The 18,784-nt window shown below is 59.2% G+C and overlaps 1 protein-coding gene across 1 annotated transcript in view; it reads right to left on the bottom strand.

Moving 5' to 3' along the window:
* The window catches only part of LOC133263741 (collagen alpha-2(XI) chain-like), a 66,722-nt gene that overhangs the window by 34,724 nt on the left and 13,214 nt on the right, over positions 1 to 18,784 (bottom strand). Inside the window, exons 10-30 of the mRNA XM_061443619.1 lie at positions 18,200 to 18,256; positions 18,053 to 18,106; positions 17,919 to 17,972; positions 16,033 to 16,086; positions 15,695 to 15,748; positions 10,456 to 10,509; positions 8,840 to 8,884; positions 8,691 to 8,744; positions 8,560 to 8,604; positions 8,412 to 8,465; positions 8,253 to 8,297; positions 5,569 to 5,622; positions 5,408 to 5,452; positions 4,307 to 4,360; positions 4,181 to 4,225; positions 1,492 to 1,545; positions 1,298 to 1,405; positions 1,156 to 1,209; positions 995 to 1,048; positions 865 to 909; positions 710 to 763 (exon numbers count right to left, since the gene is read on the bottom strand). Of these exons, the coding sequence (XP_061299603.1) occupies positions 710 to 763; positions 865 to 909; positions 995 to 1,048; positions 1,156 to 1,209; positions 1,298 to 1,405; positions 1,492 to 1,545; positions 4,181 to 4,225; positions 4,307 to 4,360; positions 5,408 to 5,452; positions 5,569 to 5,622; positions 8,253 to 8,297; positions 8,412 to 8,465; positions 8,560 to 8,604; positions 8,691 to 8,744; positions 8,840 to 8,884; positions 10,456 to 10,509; positions 15,695 to 15,748; positions 16,033 to 16,086; positions 17,919 to 17,972; positions 18,053 to 18,106; positions 18,200 to 18,256 (1,137 nt within the window). The remainder of the gene's footprint in view (positions 1 to 709; positions 764 to 864; positions 910 to 994; positions 1,049 to 1,155; positions 1,210 to 1,297; positions 1,406 to 1,491; positions 1,546 to 4,180; positions 4,226 to 4,306; positions 4,361 to 5,407; positions 5,453 to 5,568; positions 5,623 to 8,252; positions 8,298 to 8,411; positions 8,466 to 8,559; positions 8,605 to 8,690; positions 8,745 to 8,839; positions 8,885 to 10,455; positions 10,510 to 15,694; positions 15,749 to 16,032; positions 16,087 to 17,918; positions 17,973 to 18,052; positions 18,107 to 18,199; positions 18,257 to 18,784) is intronic.

Raw genomic sequence — 18,784 nt, 5'->3', positions numbered from 1 at the left:
AGCCCCAATCCCACCCCATAGCCCCACATCCCACCCCATAGCCCCAATCCCACCCCATAGCCCCAATCCCACCCCATAGCCCCACATCCCACCCCATAGCCCCACATCCCACCCCATAGCCCCATAGCCTGACCCATAGCCCCATAGCACACCCCATAGCCCATAGCCCACCCCATAGCCCCACATCCCACCCCATAGCCCCACATCCCACCCCATAGCCCCAATCCCACCCATAGCCCCACATCCCACCCCATAGCCCCAATCCCACCCCATAGCCCCAATCCCACCCCACAGCCCCACATCCCACCCCATAGCCCCAATCCCACCCCATAGCCCCACATCCCACCCCATAGCCCAAATCCACCCCATAGCCCACATCCCACCCCATAACCCCACATCCCACCCCATAGCCCCACATCCCACCCCATAGCCCCAATCCCACCCCATAGCCCCACATCCCACCCCATAGCCCCACATCCCACCCCATAGCCCCATATCCCACCCCATAGCCCCAATCCCACCCCATAGCCCACATCCCACCCCATAGCCCCACATCCCACCCCATAGCCCCAATCCCACCCCATAGCCCCATAGCCTGACCCATAACCCACATCCCACCCCATAGCCCCAATCCCACCCCATAGCCCCACATCCCACCCCATAGCCCCACATCCCACCCCATAGCCCCACATCCTGCCCCACAACTGACCTTGGCCCCTGCCTTCCCTGTGGCTCCTCGTGGTCCTCGCTGCCCCCTTGGCCCCTTGGATGGGTGAAGGTCCATGGCTCCATCCCCCGCCCCATAGATCTATGGGGCCACCCCATAGCACATCATCCCCCCCCCCCCCATCCCCATATACTCACCGTGGGGCCCCGTTCCCCCCTTGGCCCCGATTTCCCCGCTAGACCCTATAGGAGACACAGAAGCAGTTGGGGGTCGCGCCCCACTTATGGGGCGCTATGGGGCAGGACGCCCGCTATGGGGCTCACTCACCCGCGCCCCCTTCTCGCCGTTGCTCCCTGGGAAGCCTGGGAAACCCTGCGATCCCTATGGATGCACGGGGGGAGATGTGGGTCCGAGGTTGGGGGGGGGGATGATATATGGGGCACAATGAGGATCTATGGGGCAGGTTGGGGGGCAGCTCCATCACTCACCTTTGCACCTTGTCGCCCTGGGTAACCGGGGAGGCCTGGAACCCCCAGTTTTCCCTATAGGATGTGGGGAGAAGGAGTTGTTATGGGGGGGGGGGGGAGCATCTATGGGGCTGGGTTCTGACCCATAAGTGCCAACTCTCACCTTCTCCCCACTAAGCCCTATGGGGCCGGGGTCGCCAATGGGGCCCGTGCGGCCTTTGGGGCCTTCAGGGCCGTCTTCCCCCCTAGATCCAGGAACCCCGACTTCCCCCTATGTGTGGGGCAGAGGTTAAAGGTTAGGGGGTGGGGGGGGGTGGTGTGGGGCAGGCCCTATGGGGCACAGCCCCATAGACTTACGCGGTCTCCTTTGACCCCCATGTCGCCTTTGAAGCCGGGGAAGCCTTCTTCGCCCTATGGGAGAGGATGAGGATGGGGGTGATGGGGGTCAGCTATGGGGTGATGGGGGTCAGCTATGGGGTGATGTGGGTCATCTATGGGGTGATGGGGACCACATATGGGGTGATAGGTGCCATCTATGGGGTGATGGGTGCCATCAATGGGGTGATGGGGGCCACCTATGGGGTGATGGGGGTCAGCTATGGGGTGATGGGTGCCATCTATGGGGTGATGGGGGTCATCTATGGGGTGATGGGTGCCATCTATGGGGTGACGGGTGCCTTCTATGGGGTGATGGGGACCAGCTATGGGGTGATGGGAACCACCTATGGGGTGATAGGGACCATCTATGGGGTGATGGGGACCAGCTATGGGGTGATGGGTGCCATCTATGGGGTGATGGGGGTCATCTATGGGGTGATGGGGACCATCTATGGGGTGATGGGGGCCACCTATGGGGTGATGGGGGTCATCTATGGGGTGATGGGGGTCATCTATGGGGTGATGGGGGTCATCTATGGGGTGATGGGTGCCATCTATGGGGTGATGGGTGCCATCTATGGGGTGATGGGGGTCATCTATAGGGTGATGGGTGCCATCTATGGGGTGATGGGGGTCATCTATGGGGTGATGGGGGCCACCTATGGGGTGATGGGGGCCATCTATGGGGTGATGGGGACCAGCTATGGGGTGATGGGGACCATCTATGGGGTGATGGGGGTCATCTATGGGGTGATGGGGACCATCTATGGGGTGATGGGGGTCATCTATGGGGTGATGGGGACCATCTATGGGGTGATGGGGGTCATCTATGGGGTGATGGGGACCATCTATGGGGTGATGGGGGTCATCTATGGGGTGATGGGTGCCATCTATGGGGCGATGGGGACCATCTATGGGGTGATGGGGGCCACCTATGGGGTGATGGGTGCCATCTATGGGGTGATGGGTGCCATCTATGGGGTGATGGGGGCCACCTATGGGGTGATGGGTGCCATCTATGGGGTGATGGGGGCCACCTATGGGGTGATGGGGTACAGCTATGGGGTGATGGGGGCCAGCTATGGGGTGATGGGGACCAGCTATGGGGTGATGGGAACCACCTATGGGGTGATAGGGACCATCTATGGGGTGATGGGGACCACATATGGGGTGATGGGTGCCATCTATGGGGTGATGGGGGTCATCTATGGGGTGATGGGGGTCATCTATGGGGTGATGGGGACCACATATGGGGTGATGGGGACCAGCTATGCGGTGATGGGGGTCATCTATGGGGTGATGGGGGTCAGCTATGGGGTGATGGGTGCCATCTATGGGGTGATGGGGACCAGCTATGGGGTGATGGGTCCCATCTATGGGGTGATGGGTACCACCAATGGGGCGATGGGTGCCATCTATGGGGTGATGGGAACCAGCTATGGGGTGATGGGTGCCCTCATGGGGTGATGGGGGTCATCTATGGGGTGATGGGGACCATCTATGGGGTGATGGGTGCCATCTATGGGGTGATGGGAGCCATCTATGGGGTGATGGGGGCCACCTATGGGGTGATGGGTGCCATCTATGGGGTGATGGGGGTCATCTATGGGGTGATGGGTGCGATCTATGGGGTGATGGGGACCATCTATGGGGTGATGGGGGCCATCTATGGGGTGATGGGGACCAGCTATGGGGTGATGGGTGCCACTTATGGGGTGATGGGGGACACTTATGGGGTGATGGGGACCATCTATGGGGTGATGGGGACCAGCTATGGGGTGATGGGGGTCATCTATGGGGTGATGGGGACCAGCTATGGGGTGATGGGGGCCATCTATGGGGTGATGGGGACCAGCTATGGGGTGATGGGGACCAGCTATGGGGTGATGGGTACCACCTATGGGGTGATGGGTGCCATCTATGGGGTGATGGGGGTCAGCTATGGGGTGATGGGGTACAGCTATGGGGTGATAGGGACCAGCTATGGGGTGATGGGTGCTATCTATGGGGTGATGGGGGTCAGCTATGGGGTGATGGAGACCATCTATGGGGTGATGGGTGCCATCTATGGGGTGATGGGGGTCATCTATGGGGTGATGGGTGCCATCTATGGGGTGATGGCGACCATCTATGGGGTGATGGGGGCCACCTATGGGGTGATGGGGGCCATCTATGGGGTGATGGGTGCCATCTATGGGGTGATGGGGGCCACCTATGGGGTGATGGGGACCACCTATGGGGTGATGGGTGCCATCTATGGGGTGATGGGAACCATCTATGGGGTGATGGGGACCATCTATGGGGTGATGGGGACCACATATGGGGTGATGGGGACCAGCTATGGGGTGATGGGGGTCATCTATGGGGTGATGGGGACCATCTATGGGGTGATGGGGGACACTTATGGGGTGATGGGGGACACTTATGGGGTGATGGGGACCATCTATGGGGTGATGGGGGACACTTATGGGGTGATGGGTGCCATCTATGGGGTGATGGGGACCATCTATGGGGTGATGGGGACCAGCTATGGGGCGATGGGGACCATCTATGGGGTGATGGGAACCACCTATGGGGTGATAGGGACCATCTATGGGGTGATGGGGACCACCAATGCGCCCCATCTATGGGGCGCTATGGGGCGCTATGGGGCAGGGATGGGACCCACCTTCTCTCCCTTGTGTCCTTTGAGGCCTCGGATGCCGTCTGCCCCCTATGGAGACCCCGGCGTGACCCACAAGTCCCAAATCCACCTGGTTTCGACCCATAACTGCCCCACAAGCCCAGCTCTTACCTTGACACCACGTGACCCCGGGTAGCCAATGGGACCTTGAGGACCTGAAGGACCCTATGGAGCAAGGAGGAGGTTGGAAACCCCCCATAGATGTGGGGCTGCCCCATAGATGTGGGGCTGGGGGTGCGCCAGAGGTGTGAGGCTGCCCCGTAGGTGTGGGGCTGCCCCTTAGGTGTGGGGCTGCCCCATAGATGTGGGGCTGGCATTGCCCCATAGATATGGGGCTGCCCCATAGACGTGGGGCTGCCATTGCCCCATAGATATCGTCCTGCCCCATAGACACGGGGCTGGCATTGCCCCATAGATATCGTCCTGCCCCATAGACACGGGGCTGGCATTGCCCCATAGGTATAGGGCTGCCCCATAGGTGTGGGGCTGCCCCATAGACGTGTGGCTGGCATTGCCCCATAGATACAGGGCTGCCCCTTAGGTGTGGGGCTGCCCCATAGACACGGGGCTGGCATCGCCCCATAGATACAGGGCTGCCCCTTAGGTGTGGGGCTGCCCCATAGACGTGTGGCTGCCATTGCCCCATAGATATCGTCCTGCCCCATAGACACGGGGCTGGCATCGCCCCATAGATACAGGGCTGCCCCTTAGGTGTGGGGCTGCCCCATAGACGTGTGGCTGCCATTGCCCCATAGATATCGTCCTGCCCCATAGACACGGGGCTGGCATCGCCCCATAGATATGGGGCTGCCCCATAGGCGAGGGGCTGGCATTGCCCCATAGATGCGGGGCTGGCACTGCCCCATAGATATGGGGCTGCCCCATAGACGTGGGGCTGGCATTGCCCCATAGATATGGGGCTGCCCCATAGGCGTGGGGCTGGCATTGCCCCATAGACGCGGGGCTGGCACTGCCCCATAGATATAGGGCTGCCCCATAGGCGTGGGGCTGCCATTGCCCCATAGATATCATCCTGCCCCATAGACACGGGGCTGGCATCGCCCCATAGATATGGGGCTGCCCCATAGGTGTGGGGCTGCCATTGCCCCATAGATATAGGGCTGCCCCATAGGCGTGGGGCTGGCATTGCCCCATAGACACGGGGCTGCCCCATAGATGTGGGGCAGGAGCTTGGGGGGGGGGGATCTTTACCTGGTGCCCTTTGGAGCCTGGGGGTCCCTCCTTGCCGGGGTGGCCCTGCCGGGAGCAATGGGGGGCTCAGGACCCACATCCGCCATGGGGCTGGGACCCCCATTGGGTGCTATGGGGCTGGGACCCCCATTGGGTGCTATGGGGCTGGGGGGGGCACTCACGGGGGCACCGTCGGACCCGGGCATCCCAGGCAAGCCCGGTTTTCCTTGGGGTCCCTATGGGGAGAGGAGGGAATGGGGTTGGGGGGCACAACAGCATCTCCTGCCCCATAGATCCCCACTTTGCCCCATAGATCCCCCTCTCTTTGCCCTATAGACCACCCTCTTTGCCCCATAGATCCCCCACTTTGCCCCATAGATCTTCCTCTCTTTGCCCTATAGATCCCCCTTATTTGGCCCATAGATCCCCCCCCCTTTGCCCCATAGATCCCCCTCTCTTTGCCCCATAGATCCCCCCCTTTGCCCCATATATCCCCCCTCTTTGCCCCATAGATCCCCCCTCTTTGCCCTATAGATTCCCCCATCTTTGCCCCATAGATCTCTTCCTCTTTGCCCCATAGATCCCCACTTTGCCCCATAGATCCCCCTCTTTGCCCTATAGATCCCCCTCTTTGCCCCATAGATTCCCCATCTTTGCCCCATAGATCCCCCCATCTTTGCCCTATAGATCCCCCCTCTTTGCCCCATAGATCCCATCCTCTTTGCCCCATAGATCTTCCTCTTTGCCCCATAGATCCCCCTCTCTTTGCCCCATAGATCCCCCCTCTTTGCCCCATAGATCCCCCCTCTTTGCCCTATAGATACCCCCCTTTGCCCCATAGATCCCCCCTCTTTGCCCCATAGATCCCCCCTCTTTGCCCTATAGATCCCCCCCTTTGCCCCATAGATCTTCCTCTTTGCCCCATAGATCCCCCCTCTTTGCCCCATAGATCCCCCCCTTTGCCCCATAGATCCCCCTTTCTTTACCCCATAGATCCCCCCCTTTGCCCCATAGATTCCCCTCTTTGCCCCATAGGTCCCCCCATCTTTGCCCCATAGATCCCCCTCTTTGCCCCATAGATCCCCCTCTCTTTGCCCCATAGATCCCCCCTCTTTGCCCCATAGATCCCCCCTCCTTACCCCATAGATCCCCCCTTTGCCCCATAGATCCCCCCTCTTTGCCCCATAGATCCCCCCTCTTTGCCCCATAGATCCCCCTCTCTTTACCCCACAGATCCCCCTTTCTTTACCCCATAGATCCCCCCCTTTGCCCCATAGATTCCCCCATCTTTGCCCCATAGATTCCCCCATCTTTGCCCCATAGATCTCTTCCTCTTTGCCCCATAGATCCCCCCCTTTGCCCCATAGATCCCCCCTCTTTGCCCCATAGATCTTCCTCTTTGCCCCATAGATACCCCTCTTTGCCCCACAGATCCCCCTCTCTTTACCCCATAGATCCCCCCCTCTTTGCCCCATAGATCCCCCATCTTTGCCCCATAGATCCCCCCCTTTGCCCCATAGATCCCATCCTCTTTGCCCCATAGATCCCCCTCTTTGCCCCATAGATCCCCCTTTCTTTACCCCATAGATCCCCCCTCTTTGCCCCATAGATCCCATCCTCTTTGCCCCATAGATCCCCCCTCTTTGCCCCATTGATCCCCCCCCTTTGCCCCATAGATCCCCCCTCTTTGCCCCATAGATCCCCCCTTCTTTGCCCCATAGATCCCCACTCTTTACCCCATAGATCCCACCCCTTTGCCCCACAGATCCCCCCTCTTTGCCCCATAGATCCCCCCCCCTTTGCCCCATAGATCCCCCTCTCTTTACCCCACAGATCCCCCTTCTTTACCCCATAGATCCCATCCTCTTTGCCCCATTGATCCCCCATCTTTGCCCTATAGACCACCCTCTTTGCCCCATAGATCCCCTCTCTTTGCCCCATAGATCCCCCTTCTTTACCCCATAGATCCCCCCTCATTACCCCACAGATCCCCCTTCTTTACCCCATAGATCCCCCTCTCTTTACCCCACAGATCCCCCTCTCTTTACCCCATAGATCCCCCCCTTTGCCCCATAGATCCCATCCTCTTTGCCCCATAGATCCCCCCCCTTTGCCCCATAGATCCCCCTCTCTTTACCCCATAGATCCCCCATCTTTGCCCCATAGATCCCCCATCTTTGCCCCATAGATCCCCCCCTTTGCCCCATAGATCTTCCTCTTTGCCCCATAGATCCCCCTTATTTGGCCCATAGATCCCCCCCCCTTTGCCCCATAGATCCCCCTCTCTTTGCCCTATAGACCACCCTCTTTGCCCCATAGATCTTCCTCTCTTTGCCCTATAGATCCCCCCCTTTGCCCCATAGATCCCCCCCTCTTTGCCCCATAGATCCCCCCTCTTTGCCCCATAGATCCCCCCCTCTTTGCCCCATAGATCCCCCCCCTTTGCCCCATAGATCCCCCCCTCTTTGCCCCATAGATCCCCCCCTCTTTGCCCCACAGATCCCCCCCCCTTTGCCCCATAGATCCCCCTCTCTTTGCCCCATAGATCCCCCCCTCTTTGCCCCACAGATCCCCCCCCCTTTGCCCCATAGATCCCCCTCTCTTTACCCCATAGATCCCCCCCTTTGCCCCATAGATCTTCCTCTTTGCCCCATAGATCCCCCCTCATTACCCCACAGATCCCCCTCTCTTTACCCCATAGATCCCCCCCCTTTGCCCCATAGATCTTCCTCTTTACCCCATAGATCCCCCCTCTTTGCCCCATAGATCTCTTCCTCTTTGCCCCATAGATCCCCCCCTTTGCCCCATAGATCCCCCCCTTTGCCCCATAGATCCCCCATTATCCCATTGCCCCCCCACTGCTCACCTTGTCTCCAGGAGGCCCAGTGGCACCTTGGGGTCCCGGCAGCCCCTAAGCAGGAGGATGTGGGGCGATGACGATGATGTGGGGCTCATTGCGCCCCCCAACCCCACCGCGACCCATAGCGGCCCCCCCCCCATTGCCCCTATGGGGCTGGGGGCTCACCTGGGTCCCCGGTGTTCCCTGTTGCCCAGGGGGGCCTGGTTCCCCTTGAGGTCCCTATTGATGGAGATGGGGGTCTAGGGCTGCCCCACACTTATGGGGCAGGCTTAGAGGAGCTCAATGGGGAGCTGTGGGGCGCCCCCCAACTCACCACGTTCCCTTTGGGCCCCACGGGGCCATCCATGCCACGGACGCCCTATGGGGGAGAGATGGATGATGTGGGGCATTGGGGAATGGGGGGGGGATAAGGAGACCGCTATGGGGCTGCCCCATAGATCTTACCGGGGGGCCGGGGATGCCGGGGGGGCCTTTGGGACCAAGGAGCCCTCTGGGTCCCTATGGGGCAGAGGGGGGTTGAATGAGGAGGGGTTGGGGGGGGGCTGGCCCCATAGAATGGGGGCTGCGCCCCATAGGACCCCCAACCCCATTACCGCTTCTCCAGGGAGGCCTCGTGGACCCACAGCGCCGTCGTCGCCCTATGGATGGATGCAGGGATGATCCATAGGGATCTATGGGGCAGGGGGGTTGATCCATAGGGATCTATGGGGCAGGGGGGTTGATCCATAGGGATCTATGGGGCAGGGGGGTTGATCCATAGGGATCTATGGGGCAGGGGGGATGATCCATAGGGATCTATGGGGCAGGGGATGATGATCCCTAGGGATCTATGGGGCAGGGGGGGGGGTCCATAGGGATCTATGGGGCAGAGGGGATGATCCATAGGGATCTATGGGGCAGGGGGTTCATCCATAGGGATCTATGGGGCAGGGGATGATGTTCCATAGGGATCTATGGGGCAGGGGATGATCCATAGGGATCTATGGGGCAGGGGGGGATCATCCATAGGGATCTATGGGGCAGAGGGGATGATCCATAGGGATCTATGGGGCAGGGGATGATGATCCCTAGGGATCTATGGGGCAGGGGGGGTGGTCCATAGAGATCTATGGGGCAGAGGGGATGATCCATAGGGATCTATGGGGCAGGGGGTTCATCCATAGGGATCTATGGGGCAGGGGATGATGTTCCATAGGGATCTATGGGGCAGGGGATGATCCATAGGGATCTATGGGGCAGGGGGGGATCATCCATAGGGATCTATGGGGCAGAGGGGATGATCCATAGGGATCTATGGGGCAGGGGATGATGATCCCTAGGGATCTATGGGGCAGGGGGGGTGGTCCATAGAGATCTATGGGGCAGAGGGGATGATCCATAGGGATCTATGGGGCAGGGGGTTCATCCATAGGGATCTATGGGGCAGGGGATGATGTTCCATAGGGATCTATGGGGCAGGGGATGATCCATAGGGATCTATGGGGCAGGGGGGGATCATCCATAGGGATCTATGGGGCAGAGGGGATGATCCATAGGGATCTATGGGGCAGGGGGGGTGATCCATAGGGATCTATGGGGCAGGGGATGATGATCCATAGGGATCTATGGGGCAGGGGGGATGACCTATAGGGATCTATGGGGCAGGGGGGTTGATCCATAGGGATCAATGGGGCAGGGGGTTGATCCATAGGGATCTATGGGGCAGGGGGGGTGATCCATAGGGATCTATGGGGCAGGAAAGGATCCATAGGGATCTATGGGGCAGGGGGGTTGATCCATAGGGATCTATGGGGCAGGGGGGTTGATCCATAGGGATCTATGGGGCAGGGGGTTGATCCATAGGGATCTATGGGGCAGGGGGTTGATCCATAGGGATCTATGGGGCAGGGGATGATGTTCCATAGGGATGTATGGGGCAGGGGGTTGATCCATAGGGATCTATGGGGCAGGGGATGATGATCCATAGGGATCTATGGGGCAGGGGGTTGATCCATAGGGATCTATGGGGCAGGGGGGTTGATCCATAGGGATCTATGGGGCAGGGGGTTGATCCATAGGGATCTATGGGGCAGGGGATGATGTTCCATAGGGATCTATGGGGCAGGGGGTTGATCCATAGGGATCTATGGGGCAGGGGGGTTGATCCATACGGATCTATGGGGCAGGGGGGTTGATCCATAGGGATCTATGGGGCAGGAAGCTCACTCACCCCATCTCCATCCTCACCGGGGGGGCCCGGGGTTCCCTGCGTGCCGGGGTCGCCCTATAGGAAAGCAAAGGGAAGTGGGGCCAGGATTGGCGCTGTGGGGCCATGAATGGGGCCTCAGTGAGGAGCTCAATGGGGCCTCTGTGCCCCATGGAATGGGGCCAAGGGAGGAGGGAGGGAAGGGGAAGGAAGGAGGCGGCGCCCCATAGGGATCAATGGGGCCGGTGTTATCCCATAGGGATCAATGGGGCCGGGGTTATCCCATAGGGATCAATGGGGCCGGGGTTATCCCATAGGGATCAATGGGGCCGGTGTTATCCCATAGGGATCAATGGGGCCGGGGTTATCCCATAGGGATCAATGGGGCCGGTGTTATCCCATAGGGATCAATGGGGCCGGGGTTATCCCATAGGGATCAATGGGGCCGGGGTTATCCCATAGGGATCAATGGGGCCGGTGTTATCCCATAGGGATCAATGGGGCCGGGGTTATCCCATAGGGATCAATGGGGCCGGGGTTATCCCATAGGGATCAATGGGGCCGGTGTTATCCCATAGGGATCAATGGGGCCGGTGTTATCCCATAGGGATCAATGGGGCCGGTGTTATCCCATAGGGATCAATGGGGCCGGTGTTATCCCATAGGGATCAATGGGGCCGGTGTCACCCCATAGGGATCAATGGGGCCGGTATCACCCCATAGGGATCAATGGGGCCGGTGTTATCCCATAGGGATCAATGGGGCCGGTGTCATCCCATAGGGATCAATGGGGCCGGTGTCACCCCATAGGGATCAATGGGGCCGGGGTTATCCCATAGGGATCAATGGGGCCGGGGTTATCCCATAGGGATCAATGGGGCCGGTGTTATCCCATAGGGATCAATGGGGCCGGGGTTATCCCATAGGGATCAATGGGGCCGGTGTTATCCCATAGGGATCAATGGGGCCGGGGTTATCCCATAGGGATCAATGGGGCCGGTGTTATCCCATAGGGATCAATGGGGCCGGGGTTATCCCATAGGGATCAATGGGGCCGGTGTTATCCCATAGGGATCAATGGGGCCGGGGTTATCCCATAGGGATCAATGGGGCCGGTGTTATCCCATAGGGATCAATGGGGCCGGGGTTATCCCATAGGGATCAATGGGGCCGGTGTTATCCCATAGGGATCAATGGGGCCGGTGTTATCCCATAGGGATCAATGGGGCCGGGGTTATCCCATAGGGATCAATGGGGCCGGGGTTATCCCATAGGGATCAATGGGGCCGGTGTTATCCCATAGGGATCAATGGGGCCGGTGTTATCCCATAGGGATCAATGGGGCCGGGGTTATCCCATAGGGATCAATGGGGCCGGTGTTATCCCAAAGGGGTCAATGGGGCCGGTGTCACCCCATAGGGATCAATGGGGCCGGTGTTATCCCATAGGGATCAATGGGGCCGGTGATATCCCATAGGGATCAATGGGGCCGGTGTTATCCCATAGGGGTCAATGGGGCCGGTGTTATCCCATAGGGATCAATGGGGCCGGTGTTATCCCATAGGGATCAATGGGGCCGGGGTTATCCCATAGGGATCAATGGGGCCGGTGTTATCCCATAGGGATCAATGGGGCCGGTGTTATCCCATAGGGATCAATGGGGCCGGTGTCATCCCATAGGGGTCAATGGGGCCGGTGTCATCCCATAGGGATCAATGGGGCCGGTGTTATCCCATAGGGATCAATGGGGCCGGTGTCATCCCATAGGGGTCAATGGGGCCGGTGTTATCCCATAGGGGTCAATGGGGCCGGTGTTATCCCATAGGGATCAATGGGGCCGGTGTTATCCCATAGGGATCAATGGGGCCGGTGTTATCCCATAGGGATCAATGGGGCCGGGGTTATCCCATAGGGATCAATGGGGCCGGTGTTATCCCATAGGGGTCAATGGGGCCGGTGTCATCCCATAGGGATCAATGGGGCCGGTGTTATCCCATAGGGATCAATGGGGCCGGTGTCATCCCATAGGGGTCAATGGGGCCGGTGTTATCCCATAGGGGTCAATGGGGCCGGTGTTATCCCATAGGGATCAATGGGGCCGGTGTTATCCCATAGGGATCAATGGGGCCGGTGTTATCCCATAGGGATCAATGGGGCCGGGGTTATCCCATAGGGATCAGTGGGGCCGGGGTTATCCCATAGGGATCAATGGGGCAGGGGTTATCCCATAGGGATCAATGGGGCTGGGGTTATCCCATAGGGATCAATGGGGCCGGTGTCACCCCATAGGGATCAATGGGGCCGGTGTCACCCCATAGGGATCAATGGGGCCGGTGTTATCCCATAGGGATCAATGGGGCCGGTGTTATCCCATAGGGATCAATGGGGCCGGTGTTATCCCATAGGGATCAATGGGGCCGGTGTTATCCCATAGGGATCAATGGGGCCGGTGTTATCCCATAGGGATCAATGGGGCCGGTGTTATCCCATAGGGATCAATGGGGCCGGGGTTATCCCATAGGGATCAATGGGGCCGGTGTTATCCCATAGGGATCAATGGGGCCGGGGTTATCCCATAGGGATCAATGGGGCCGGGGTTATCCCATAGGGATCAATGGGGCCGGTGTTATCCCATAGGGATCAATGGGGCCGGTGTTATCCCATAGGGATCAATGGGGCCGGTGTTATCCCATAGGGATCAATGGGGCCGGTGTTATCCCATAGGGATCAATGGGGCCGGTGTTATCCCATAGGGATCAATGGGGCCGGGGTTATCACATAGGGATCAATGGGGCCGGGGTTATCCCATAGGGATCAATGGGGCCGGGGTTATCCCATAGGGATCAATGGGGCCGGGGTTATCCCATAGGGATCAATGGGGCCGGTGCTATCCCATAGGGCTCAATGGGGCCGGTATCACCCCATAGGTCTCTATGGGGCCGGTGTCACCCCATAGGGCTCAATGGGGCCGGTGTCACCCCATAGGGCTCAATGGGGCCGGTGTTATCCATAGGGCTCAGTGGGGCCGGTGTCACCCCATAGTGATCAATGGGGCCGGTGTTATCCATAGGGCTCAATGAGGCCGTTGTCACCCCATAGGTCTCTATGGGGCCGGTATTACCCCATAGTGATCAATGGGGCCGGTATCACCCCATAGGGCTCTATGGGGCCGGTATCACCCCATAGGTCTCTATGGGGCCGGTATCACCCCATAGGGCTCAATGGGGCCGGTATCACCCCATAGGGCTCAATGGGGCCGGTGTCACCCCATAATGATCAATGGGGCCGGTATCACCCCATAGGTCTCTATGGGGCCGGTATCACCCCATAGGGCTCAATGGGGCAGGTATCACCCCATAGGGCTCAATGGGGCCGGTATCACCCCATAGGGATCAATGGGGCTGGTATCACCCCATAGGGCTCTATGGGGCTGGTATCACCCCATAGGGCTCAATGGGGCTGGTATCATCCCATAGGGCTCTATGGGGCTGGTATCACCCCATAGGGCTCTATGGGGCCAGTGTCACCCCATAGGTCTCAATGGGGCCGGTCTCACCCTATAGGGCTCAATGGGGCCGGTATCACCCCATAGGGCTCTATGGGGCTGGTGTCACCCCATAGTGATCAATGGGGCCGTTGTTATCCATAGGGCTCTATGGAGCCGGTATCACCCCATAGGGCTCAATGGGGCCGGTGTCACCCCATAGGGCTCAATGGGGCCAGTATCACCCCATAGGGCTCAATGGGGCCGGTGTCACCCCATAGGGCTCAATGGGGCCGGTATCACCCCATAGGTCTCTATGGGGCCGGTATCACCCCATAGGGCTCAATGGGGCCGTTATCAACCCATAGGTCTCTATGGGGCCGGTGTCACCCCATAGGGCTCAATGGGGCCGGTGTCACCCCATAGGGCTCAATGGGGCCGGTGTTATCCATAGGGCTCAGTGGGGCCGGTGTCACCCCATAGTGATCAATGGGGCCGGTGTTATCCATAGGGCTCAATGGGGCCGGTGTTATCCCATAGGGCTCTATGGGGGCGGTGTCACCCCATAGGGCTCAATGGGGACGGAGTCACCCCATAGGGCTCAATGGGGCCGGGGTTATCCCATAGGGATCAGTGGGGCCGGTGTCACCCCATAGTGCTCAATGGGGCCGGTGTCACCCCATAGGGATCAATGGGGCCGGTATCACCCCATAGGGCTCAATGGGGCCGGTGTTATCCATAGGGCTCAATGGGGCCGGTATCACCCCATAGGGCTCAATGGGGCTGGTATCACCCCATAGGGCTCAATGGGGCCGGTCTCACCCCATAGGGCTCAATGGGGCCGGTATCACCCCATAGGGCTCTATGGGGCCGGTGTTATCCATAGGGGTCAATGGGGCCGGTATCACCCCATAGGGATCAGTGGGGCTGGTGTCACCCCATAGTGATCAATGGGGCCGGTGTTATCCATAGGGCTCAATGGGGCCGGTATCACCCCATAGGGCTCTATGGGGAAGGCGTCACCCCATAGGGCTCAATGGGGCCGGTATCACCCCATAGGGCTCAATGGGGCCGGTATCACCCCATAGGGCTCAATGGGGACGGAGTCACCCCATAGGGCTCAATGGGGCCGGTGTCACCCCATAGGGCTCTATGGGGCCGGTGTTATCCAGAGGGCTCTATGGGGCCAGTGTCACCCCTTAGGGCTCTATGGGGCTGGAATCACCCCATAGGGATCAATGGGGCTGGTGTCACCCCATAGGGCTCTATGGGGCCGGTGTCACCCCATAGGGCTCAATGGTGCCAGTGTCACCCCATAGCCCTCAATGGGGCCGGTGTCACCCCATAGTGATCAATGGGGCCGGTGTCACCCCATAAGGCTCAATGGGGCCGGTGTCACCCCATAGGGCTCAATGGGGCCGGTGTCACCCCATTGGGCTCAATGGGGCTGGTATCACACCATAGGGCTCTATGGGGCCGGTGTCACCCCATAGGGCTCAATGGGGCCAGTGTTATCCCATAGGGCTCTATGGGGTCAGTGTTATCCATAGGGCTCTATGGGGCCGGTGTCACCCCATAGGGCTCAATGGGGCCGGTGTCACCCCATAGTGATCAATGGGGCCGGTATCACCCCATAGGGCTCAATGGGGCCGGTATCACCCCATAGGGCTCTATGGGGCTGGTATCACCCCATAGGGCTCTATGGGGCCGGTATCACCCCATAGGGCTCTATGGGGCCGGTGTCACCCCATAGGTCTCTATGGGGCAGGTGGTACTCACCCGCTGCCCTTTGTCCCCCGGCAGTCCTGGGAGCCCATCGAAGCCTCGGTCACCCTATAGATATGGGGTGGGGAGAGCACCCATGGGTGGGGGGCACCCATGGGGCTCAGCCCCATAGAGAGAAATGGGGGGGGGGGGGGGGTTTGCCCCACATCGATCCCATCCCACCCCATGGAATCTTGGGGTCTGTGTTTCCCCCCCCCCCCCCCCCAACTCCTGCCCCATGGAATCCATGGGTCCAAGCCCACCCCTATGGGATCTCCCCATTCCCTGTTGGGGGGCTCAGCCCCACAAGTACAATGGGGGGGGGATCTATGGGTCTGGGCCCCATAGGGTACCTTGGCACCCGGCTCCCCCGGCATCCCCCTGGCTCCGTCTGCTCCCGGCCGGCCCTGTGGGGCGCAATGGGGCGCAATGGGGTGCAATGGGGCACAATGGGGTCAATGGGTTCAATGGGGTGCAATGGGGTTCAATGGGTTCAATGGGGTGCAATGGGGTGCAATGGGGCACAATGGGGTCAATGGGTTCAATGGGGTGCAATGGGGTGCAATGGGGTTCAATGGGTTCAATGGGGTTCAATGGGGTTCAATGGGATGCAATGGGGTGCAATGGGGTTCAATGGGTTTCAATGGGGTTCAATGGGGTTCAATGGGATGCAATGGGGTTCAATGGGGTTCAATGGGGCGCAATGGGGTCAATGGGGCGCAATGGGGTTCAATGGGGTTCAATGGGGTGCAATGGGGTGCAATGGGGTTCAATGGGTTTCAATGGGTTCAATGGGGTTCAATGGGGTGCAATGGGGTGCAATGGGGTTCAATGGGGTTCAATGGGTTCAATGGGGTTCAATGGGGTTCAATGGGTTTCAATGGGGTTCAATGGGGTTCAATGGGGTTCAATGGGTTTCAATGGGGTTCAATGGGGTGCAATGGGGTGCAATGGGGTGCAATGGGGTTCAATGGGGTTCAATGGGGTCAATGGGGTGCAATGGGGATCAATGGGGTGCAATGGGGCGCAATGGGGTGCAATGGGGCACAATGGGGTCAATGGGGTTCAATGGGGTGCAATGGGGTTCAATGGGGTCAATGGGGTGCAATGGGGTGCAATGGGGTTCAATGGGGTCAATGGGGTTCAATGGGGTGCAATGGGGTGCAATGGGGTGCAATGGGGTTCAATGGGTTTCAATGGGGTTCAATGGGGGTCAATGGGGTGCAATGGGGTTCAATGGGGGTTCAATGGGGTTCAATGGGGATCAATGGGGTTCAATGGGGTTCAATGGGGTGCAATGGGGTGCAATGGGGATCAATGGGGTTCAATGGGTGCAATGGGGTTCAATGGGGTGCAATGGGGTTCAATGGGGTCAATGGGGTGCAATGGGGTGCAATGGGGTTCAATGGGGTCAGTGGGGTTCAATGGGGTTCAATGGGGTGCAATGGGGTGCAATGGGGTCAATGGGGTGCAATGGGGCGCAATGGGGTTCAATGGGGTTCAATGGGATGCAATGGGGTTCAATGGGGTTCAATGGGTTCAATGGGGTGCAATGGGGTTCAATGGGGTGCAATGGGGTGCAATGGGGTTCAATGGGTTCAATGGGGTTCAATGGGGTGCAATGGGGTTCAATGGGTTCAATGGGGTGCAATGGGGATCAATGGGGTGCAATGGGGTCAATGGGGTGCAATGGGGTGCAATGGGGTTCAATGGGGTTCAATGGGTTTCAATGGGGTTCAATGGGGTGCAATGGGGTGCAATGGGGTGCAATGGGTGCAATGGGGTGCAATGGGGTTCAATGGGGTTCAATGGGTTCAATGGGGTGCAATGGGGTTCAATGGGGATCAATGGGGTGCAATGGGGTCAATGGGGTGCAATGGGGTGCAATGGGGTTCAATGGGTTTCAATGGGGTTCAATGGGGTGCAATGGGGTGCAATGGGGTGCAATGGGTGCAATGGGGTGCAATGGGGTTCAATGGGGTTCAATGGGGTTCAATGGGGTTCAGTGGGGTGCAATGGGTTCAATGGGGTGCAATGGGGTTCAATGGGATGCAATGGGGTTCAATGGGGTTCAATGGGATGCAATGGGGTTCAATGGGGTTCAATGGGTTTCAATGGGGTTCAATGGGGTGCAATGGGTTTCAATGGGGTTCAATGGGTTTCAATGGGGTTCAATGGGGTTCAATGGGGTTCAATGGGGTTCAATACCCCCTACCCCATTCCCAGCCCCACATCTCACCCTCCTTCCCGGCTTTCCAGGCGGTCCCATGAGTCCTTGGGGTCCTCGTGGTCCCTATGGGGTAATAAAGAAGGAGATTCCCTCCTGCCCCATAGCGCGCCCCACAACCCCCTTCCCAGCCCCATAGCACTCACTTGGGGGCCGAAGTCACCGCATTCCCCCTTGATCCCGTTGCTTCCCGGTTGGCCCTTGGGAGAAGGAGGGATATGGGGCGGGGGGGGGGGGTGGTCACAAAGCTGCCCCATAGCGACCCATATCCCAACGTCCAATGCGGTACCCACCATGGGGCCGGGCCGGCCGGTGAATCCCATAGGGCCGGGGGGACCCCGGAGAGCCAACTGGGAAGGAGAAAGATGGGGGGGGGGGGTTAATGCTGGAATTCCTTGGGATATGGGGGGCCCCATAGGGATGGGGTTGGGGGTCCCATTGGGATGGGGTTGGGGGTCCCATTGGGATGGGGTTGGGGGTCCCATTGGAAGTCATTGGGGTCCCATTGGAGGTCATTGGGGTCCCATTGGGATGGGGTTGGGGGTCCCATTGGAGGTCATTGGGGTCCCATTGGAGGTCATTGGGGTCCCATTGGAAGTCATTGGGGTCCCATTGGGATGGGGTTGGGGGTCCCATTGGAGGTCATTGGGGTCCCATTGGGATGGGGTTGGGGGTCCCCATTGGATGGGGTTGGGGGTCCCATTGGAGGTCATTGGGGTCCCATTGGGATGGGGTTGGGGGTCCCATTGGAGGTCATTGGGGTCCCATTGGGATGGGGTTGGGGGTCCCATTGGAGGTCATTGGGGTCCCATTGGAGGTCATTGGGGGTCCCATTGGAAGTCATTGGGGTCCCATTGGGATGGGGTTGGGGGTCCCAT

Source organism: Pezoporus flaviventris, unplaced genomic scaffold (assembly GCF_033815535.1).
Source record: "Pezoporus flaviventris isolate CSIRO_AGI_PZ_B2104156 unplaced genomic scaffold, CSIRO_AGI_Pfla_v1 ptg000451l, whole genome shotgun sequence".
Lineage (NCBI taxonomy): Eukaryota > Metazoa > Chordata > Aves > Psittaciformes > Psittacidae > Pezoporus > Pezoporus flaviventris.
Note: the sequence above shows the minus strand (reverse complement) of the source record. Positions and strands in the feature narration are given on the sequence as shown.